The sequence below is a fragment of the Hylaeus anthracinus genome, unplaced genomic scaffold (assembly GCF_026225885.1).
Source record: "Hylaeus anthracinus isolate JK02 unplaced genomic scaffold, UHH_iyHylAnth1.0_haploid 4, whole genome shotgun sequence".
Taxonomy (NCBI): domain Eukaryota; kingdom Metazoa; phylum Arthropoda; class Insecta; order Hymenoptera; family Colletidae; genus Hylaeus; species Hylaeus anthracinus.
Genome location: NW_026535289.1, coordinates 13,607,853 through 13,616,481, shown reverse-complemented (window position 1 = coordinate 13,616,481; position 8,629 = coordinate 13,607,853). Strand labels below are relative to the sequence as shown.

General features: G+C 39.3%; 1 protein-coding gene across 1 annotated transcript; it reads right to left on the bottom strand.

Moving 5' to 3' along the window:
- Positions 1–73: 73 nt before the first annotated feature.
- Positions 74–3,983, bottom strand: LOC128895016 (retinoid-inducible serine carboxypeptidase-like). The gene is made up of 9 exons (XM_054157219.1): positions 3,830–3,983; positions 3,281–3,510; positions 2,526–2,756; positions 1,581–1,691; positions 1,260–1,497; positions 863–1,015; positions 702–779; positions 373–527; positions 74–254 (listed from the first exon to the last, which is right to left on the bottom strand). The coding sequence occupies exons 1-9, from the start codon at positions 3,885–3,887 to the stop codon at positions 198–200; spliced, it is 1,311 nt and encodes a 436-aa protein (XP_054013194.1). The 5' UTR covers positions 3,888–3,983; the 3' UTR covers positions 74–197.
- Positions 3,984–8,629: the final 4,646 nt, after the last annotated feature.

Here is an 8,629-nt window from a genome sequence, read left to right as displayed (position 1 = left end):
AAAGAATGGGAAATATTATGCGCTCCTGTCGACCTCTCGGCCATTCGTGTCGACGGAAGACATTCAATTTAGGTTTGAAGAAGAGAATTTTAATTTATTCGATTTCGACACGCGTTTATAGCGCGTTGCTGAAATTGTTTGTAAAGAACGGTTGTTTTACTTGGTCGTTGGTGTCGCCTGGTGTCCAATTACGAGTGCTAACCCGCCATAGCCTTCAGTATCTTTGCCATCGCAGCGGGATTGTCCTTGGGAACCTAGACAAATTAATAGTTGTTACTAACTAGGAATGAAGAAAATGAGAAACAAATGAGATCAATGATAAGTGGATGAGATTTTCATTTTAATTGTAGGCTTTAAGTGTATATCGTCTACCATATGTCCAGCTCTGTTGACCCAGTACATCGACAAATTGCAAGCAGACTTGACGTAGCCTTCGATCACGTTCGCAACGACCAGTGGACGTCTAGGACTCGTCATCCAGGTATTTGAGCACTTCCACTTCATCTTCTCGACCCAAGCAAGAGTCCCTGCAACGGCGTATCAATAATAATAGACTCTGTTTTTCCTGCTACACAATGTAAAAGATCCCTAGTTCGCGGTAAAGTGAAGTGACCTCGGTGGAAGCAACCTCGAGGTTGCTTCCTCGTGTCGTAAAATCGGTCGGATTCCTTTAATCCTTTTCTGAAGACTTCGCGCATTACCTGGAGTGTCTACAATAAGATCCAACTGGCCAGTGAGCACTACCACCTGCAGGTTGGTTTGATTCAACAGCAGCTCCACTGATAACAAATATCTCAAGTTAATCGAAACGGTCCTCGGAGTTGTTAATTCGTCAAGAGTCTAATTTCGTTCGGAAGATCACCTTTGTCGACGACAGGCTTCATGAAATCTTCCTGCAACATGCTGAACACCGTATTCGATTGTTTGCCATGAGTGACCGATAAATTGAGAGCTCGTTTCACTGGACCGTTCATCAAACTATTCAACGAGGCGTCATCCTGTGCCTCTGCAATCACTGAAATTTAAAAGTAACTTTGTTCGAATAGGTCTAATGTATAGACACCCGTTTTAGTTACGTCTAAATAATTTGTAAGTTAGGAAAGATTTTGACAAAGAGTGTTGCACCGCTGTGGTGCCAAACGACAAAAATTTCGATTTGATGTGCGGATGGCATAGCGTCAATATAAAAAAGAACGTTTAAAGTTTGCGATATCCAGCTTATTGGTACCCCAAGCGTCTACCGGTATGTCATCGCCTACCTTCTTGCGACAAGCTCGGTTTCGTTAACATTCGTTTCACAGAGGAATATACATCGTAATTCCAGCTCGTTTTCGACAAGATGTTGTAGAAATCGATGTTGTTCGTCTCGTCCAGAATCACGCCCTCCGTGTAGCTCCACAGGCTGGTGGAGGTCTTCCAGCTCCCTGCTTCCGCGGCTTTCTTCGTTGCCAGTGCTGCTTTGTTGATTTTATTGTAACCGGCTGTGTCGACCATGCCCTGTAGGAAGAATTCGTTCTCGATAATACCTACATTTTCTTAGAGATACAATCAGGAATTTCGAATCATCGGTAAGGACGTACCGTGGCGAGCAAGAAGGGCGCCCAAGTCATCACGGAATCGACGGGTGAGATCCATGCGTCGCCGAGAGCGACGCCTGTTAGGTTGCTTTTGATAGTGCCTGCTTTCTGTGCCTGAAATTCGAGTTGAACGATCATTTTACCATCGTAATTAAACGGCGAGCGCAGAGATAAATAATAATCCGTTTATTAAACAGGTGGAGCTATTTGTGATAGTTCTGGGTACTTGAATTGTCTTTTGAGAAGCATGAACTAATATTCTGAGTATATTGCGTATATTGAATATATTGAACGTATTGAATATATTGAATATATTGAATACATTGGATATATTGAATATATTGAACATTTTGAATGTATTGAATATATTGCATACATTGAACACATTGAATACATTGGATATATTGAATATATTGAATATATTGCATATATTGAATATATTGAACATATTGAACGTATTGAAAGTATTGAATATATTAAACATATTGAATATATTGCATACATTGAACACATTGAATATATTGCATATATTGAACATATTGAACGTATTGAAAGTATTGAATATATTGAATACAATGGATATATTGAATATATTGAACATATTGAACGTAATGAATGTAATGAATACATTGAATATATTGCATATATTGAATGTATTGTATACATATAGTGAACATATTGAACGCATTTAATGTATTGAACATATTGAACGTATTGAACGTACTGAATATATTTTATATATTGCATATGTTGAATATATTGAACATACTGAATGTATTGCATATATTGCACATATTGACTATATTAAATATATCGAATACATTGAACATATTGAATATACTGCATCTATCGAACACCTTCAACATACTGAACACATTGACTACATTGAATATATTTAATATAACGAGTAATATACGAAAACATCGACGGAACTATTAAATGTCCCACCTTGTACCAAGCGAGAGCAAACTCTGCTCCCATTTTGCCCCCATAGGATTCGGTCGTGATGTACGTGGGGACGTTGGCGAATCTTGGCAACGCCTTCAGGAAGCCTCTCATGCATTCAACGAGGTCATTAGCGATTTGAGCGTTCGTCTTCGCGTATGCCGATGTCGAAGTGGTGTAACTGAACCCTGTACCCACCGGGTTGTCGATGAAGAGGACGTTGTAGTCTTTCACCTACGAGAAATAAAGATTTTAGAGAGAGCATTCACAGGAACGTGCATTCCAAACATTAAAGAATTAAATCCAAGAGCCGGTGAACAAGATTCCGAGTGTAGATCGGTTTTAGGAAAAAATGTGATCCAGTAATTCATGGTTATCAACGAGAGATTACGGGTTGATTGCGTTGCATTGATCGCGGGTTTCAAGAGTGGTTATTATTACCGATAAGTCCGATACTCGTTGGCGATTAGGAAAGTAATCGCTGGTCAACTTTAATTTGTTTTGCAACAATCGAGAGTCTCTCTGAGATATTAATTGAATTTGAAAAAGAGGGAGCCTGGTTCGAGATTCCGAACATTAGGTATTTCTTCTACGAACTTTTTGCAACATTTTTACGCTGCTACCACGTGCGACACTCGTGTTGTTCGGGCCGAATGTTAACGTCGCATAAATAAATGATAATTTAAAATAATAATAGTTTCGTTTCATTTTGAATAATTTAAAATTAAAATAAAATTATCCCGCAGACATTTCCCTACCCATGTGTAGTTTCTCGGCTTCAATTCGGTGGTGAGTGGCCCGAATTCTTCGAAGTTACCATAAGATGTGGAGGACGCGCCCGGCCCGCCTTGGAGCCAGATGACCAATGGCTTGTCATAGTACGAGGGAACGTTGGCAGTGGTATAGTAAAGCCACCAGAACATGTTTGCATTCGGTCTTACATTCACGTACCCCCATTCTTGCTCGCCATTACCGAATCCTACCTTTGCTGTTAAATAACATCGACGTTCAGCTATTAGCAACAATCTTCTTCAATTCTTCAATCTTATTTAATTCATTTAATTACAATCTCATTAATAATTCAACCTATCCTTCTTTACTATAAAATATAATTAAAGAATAATTACGAGACTCAGGTTTCCAGAGATTTTTATCGATACCACTCGGTAAACTCGGATAATAAATAATTGCGGATTTCGATTAGTCTAATTATAGAGTTCCTGAATTATGCTTATATAATTTCTTGCGTAATGGTTGCACGAGTTGCGTGTCTTTGTAAATGAGTTTTAGTAAATATTCGCACTCACCGAACGCCCCAGAAGCTAGGCAAAGCCCAACGAGAAGAAACAACGGAATACCGGTCATTGTTGGCAGAATGACGGTCACGCGTAGACTAATTGTATTTAAGTGTCATTCCGGACAGTGTCTTATATATCGAGCGATTAGATACACGGAAGCGGGTTGATTACTTCGACGAGATTCGAAGCTCTCGTTTGCACGCTACACTCGACTTCGGAGACCTATCGAGGCCTCGTTATCGAAGAGGGTCGTACGCTCGAGAAAACGCACATTTTTCCGATCCGTTTCGTTATTGTCATTAGAGACAGAAAGGAATTCTGTGCCTTTACATTCAAGCATTCGTAACTATAAATTTACTTGAAAATATTTATTCGATTTTTAATCGCGTTAAATCACCGACCTTCCGTGTTCTCTAAGTTCTACATAGTTTAATTAAAAATATTTAATTGCGTTAAATTAACAATTCTCCGAGTTCTTGACTTGATTAAGATGAATCTATGCAGGCTGTCGAGGAATTAGTGTAAGAGAAACGGGTAGCTGAGACGATTCCGAACAACAATTTCCTTTGCGAAAATGTCGTACGATGCTTCGTTTTTGAATTATTAACGAAAACCCGCGGACCAATCGCAGCGCCCGAGTGGCGCGCGCTCAGTCGCGAGAGCATAGGCTCGAGCCAGGATTGGCTGGCCACGCCCCCAGTCGCGGCGTAGCCAGCTGAGCGCGCGCCACTCGGCCGCTAGCGATTGGTCGTTGGTCTTTCGTTAATAATTCAAAAACCGTCCGACATTTTCGCAAATGAAATTCTGCTTCCTTGTCGTCTCGGCTATCCACTTCCGGTTTTAATACTAATTCTGAGACACCCTGTGTGTACATACAAGTCTCAACCTGATGGTCATTACAACTCGTCATTACAACTGGTCTATCTATTTACTTGGTGGAATATATTCCGAATATATATTAAACGAATACATATTAAAGAGACACAAAAAACAAAGTATATCGACAATCGATTCGTTCGACAGAAATTCGTTATCGAAAGATCGCGCAATATTAGATTTCGTTATCTCGGAAACTCTTTGAATAAATCTTCCAGTATTCATTTCCAATTGTCTGGACAGCTATTGCGATACGACTTATTAGATGTTTGCGATACCTTTCCCGCGACAGCTGATAACGGGCTCTTATCACTCTCGCGATTTAATTACGCCCGAATAAATAGCAAACGGTACACCTCTTTCGTTTATCAATAGCCGTTCTAATCGGGATTTGTCTCCGGGGTTTATCAACGCTCCGATTGGATTGCATTGGAAGCTACTACCTGAAACGATAAAACTTCGTCTCGTACCCATCGTTATAAAGAGTCATTAATAAATATAATTTTTATAAAATCGTGTGCTTTCTCTTCGGTTTTTCCGATAAAGAAAAAAATTAAACGTTGCCTTGGTATCGTTAACCCAAATTCTACGTGCCGAACCAATTGTATTCCGTTTCGGGCCCGTACGGTTAGGAAATCCGTCGTTTCGACGAAAAGGGAAAACGAAGTTTCACTGGCTCGTCGAGATGGACGTGTTAATTGGCCCTACGTCTCGTTCGCTTTCGCGGTGGCACGTTTCGGAAGTTTCGACGTCCGCGGGAAGATCGTCGAGATAATGGCCGAGTGAAAACGCGCCTTTCGCAATTACGCCCAAAATATACTTTTTCCTCCTGGTTTACGCGCGTTCGCGTAAAAAGTTCCGTAAGTCGGTCAGGCGCCGTCGGAAGCGCCGGACACGGGCGTATGCAAATCGCGACGGGAATGAGGGTAAGATTGATTTATTCGTGTGTGCGCGAGGAATCCTGAAATACTTGTCCGATAGCTAATTCCCATCGAATAGCTGAACTGTGTCGGGCCGCTGTCGACATTTGTCTTCGCTTTATCGATCTTGTATCCCGAAAGAACTGCAGTCGTGCTTGTCATGAATTTATCATTACTTTTCGGGATACGGTAAGACTCGCTTAGTTGGTAGTAATGGAAATAACGAATAATATAATACGATTCGCGAATTGGTTAATTGTAATATTTATAGCAGAATTTAATATAAATATATATTTTTTTTAAATCATATAAATTAAATTCATAATCAAATATTAATATATATATATATAATAATATAATATTAAAATATATAAATAAAAAATATATATATATTTATTCTATATATCGATTATATTTATTAATGTATTTAATTTCTTAAAATTCAAAATTTTAGATGCATCTACAAGAAAGTTTTCTTTCGTCCTGTTATTTTTCATACGATTTTCTAAGGTCGTCCTTAATTTCTCATCAGAGATACTTATATATATATATATATATATATATTTTTTTTTATTCCATCTTGTGGCGGCTGAAAAGATACATTTAAATACGCTTCAGTCGTGACCTTCAGGTGACCTTGGGTACCAAAAATTTGATCAACACATATCAATATACATTAATTACATTGTCAAAGAAAAATAGTAGCTTCGAAAGTCCCCCAAAAAAAGGGCCGCGTATAATAACAGGAAGTTTGCCTAAAAAATGAACAGGTCACTCTCGTAGAATTCAGTCGCGGTGACTTCAACGAGTGGCGAAGACGCCATGATCGATAACTTTATCTGAATAGCCGCTGTAAATACGTTAGATCCCCGTGCAGAAGCGATTTCCACGCGCGCGTTATTCCATCCGTGGCAATAGTTCGTTAAGCGATCAATCTTGCAAACGAGTTCGCACGAAATATTATTATTTCGATACGATGTCCGCGAAGTGAACCCTACGAAATCGCCACAGGCGAAGTAGGAAGGAAGATTGCATTCCACGGCGACGCGACAAAGGATGTTCGTGACCGGGATTCCTATGACACTGCCTCATTTCTTCGACTTCGTAACGCGATGGTTGCGCAACGCGTTACGCGCGTCGTCTATATCGTAAAACTAGCGACAAAACGTGCCGCGACGCACGCCTCGGACTTCGCACGACGGTTTAGGATCATTGTTCCCCGTGGTCCGGCCAGCTGGGTATACAATCGATGGCCGATTCCTGTCGTTAAGCGTTTGCGACACCGAAATTTTGCGAAATTTCGCGAATAAGCCTGCAATCTCGCGGACCTCGTCAGTCGATTTCCCTTTTTAAGAGGGATCGAGAATCAGGAAAAATAACGAGACTTCGTTTCGGATAATAGCAGCGTGCTTGTGTAATTGTTGTGTATGTACGTTTAAAGCGGTTTGTTTCTTCACTCTTCGTCTTTGTAATGAAGCGTTCGGCTTGTTGGCGACGAGTTACGTCCTGTGTCTCGAGGAGAGAATCGAAAATTAATAGACGAATTTGTTTATTTTCTACATATTCGAAATTACATTGTCCATTAAGTAAATTTCTGACATAAATCGTACGTCAAATAAGTTCATAAACGATAAAGTAATTAATCTTTTGAACGAAGTGATATCGATAATTTGTAATGAAATTTTATTTAAATTTAGAATCGATTAATTTAATCGACTTAAATAATATTCAAGTGTAATATTCTTTCAAGTAATATTCTTCTACGGTATTCTTCCATCGATAACGTTTGAATTATGTTATAAATATTTGTTGTGCGATTAAAAATAAAGGAGATATTTAGCTGGCCTCCTTTAGCTGAGACACCCCGTATATATGTAATTAATATATATGTAGGTAATGATATGGCTCTGTGAAGAGAATACAACATAACGGTCTATAAATTCATTATTTTACTAAATGAATACACAGAGTGTCCCAGAATTAGTGTACGTACATTGTCATTTTATTTTTATTTCATTTTACGCATTCCCTCGCAATCTCCCAATATTTAAATTGAAAATAATTGCACGAACGTCCCCGATCCGCTTATCAGTATCGCAGCAACGTAAAAACGCGAACAAACCTGCGAACAGATTCGTTTCATTCCCCGATAACGATTATCTCGGCCGATAATCTGACTGATTACTAATCAGTGATTAGCGATCGCCGACAAAAGTTGCCCGAGCGATTTGTTAATCTGTCCCGGGTGAGACGAAGTGGCGCGGCAATTTTCCTCGTTAAGTAGAGCCATCGTAACCAACGATATTAACGAAGACCCTCGGGCTCAAATTACACGGTATAAAGCCGGATAAATTGATACTTAGCGAAGGTGAAATGCTCTCCATCGCGCGTCGAACGCGTGTACGTACGTTGAAAGCGAAGAATAGTTACAAAGGAGAAAGTGACAGCGTCATCGGTCGAGCATTTGTCGATGAGGCGATTAAAATAGCGTTTCCCAATGGACGTCGCGCCGGGGAATAAAATAACTGTCGTCCATTTATTTTAATGAGACGTTTTGTTATTCCTGCTCGTCACTACGCTAAACCTGGAGTAATCCACGAAATAATTTTTACAATTTTCGAACACTTTTGCCCTTTTGAAAAAGACCTCTGATTTTTCATTGAAAAACTATCCCAAAGTCGAAGACGGTTCCATTACTTTTCGGTACCCCGGGTGTATTAAAATATTCTACAACTGCACCTTATTTCCACGATAAATTTTCCTAATTTTTATTACCTTATTACCTAGACTACTCCACGAAATTATTTTTATAATTTTCGAACACTTTTGCCTTTTTGAAAAAGTCCTCCGATTTTTCCTACAGTCCTACAATTTCACCTTATTTCCACAATAAATTTTCCGAATTTTTATTACCTTATTACCTAGACTACTCCACGAAATTATTTTTACAATTTTCGAACACTTTCGCCTTTTTGAAAAAGTCCTCTGATTTTTCATTGAAAAACTATCCCAA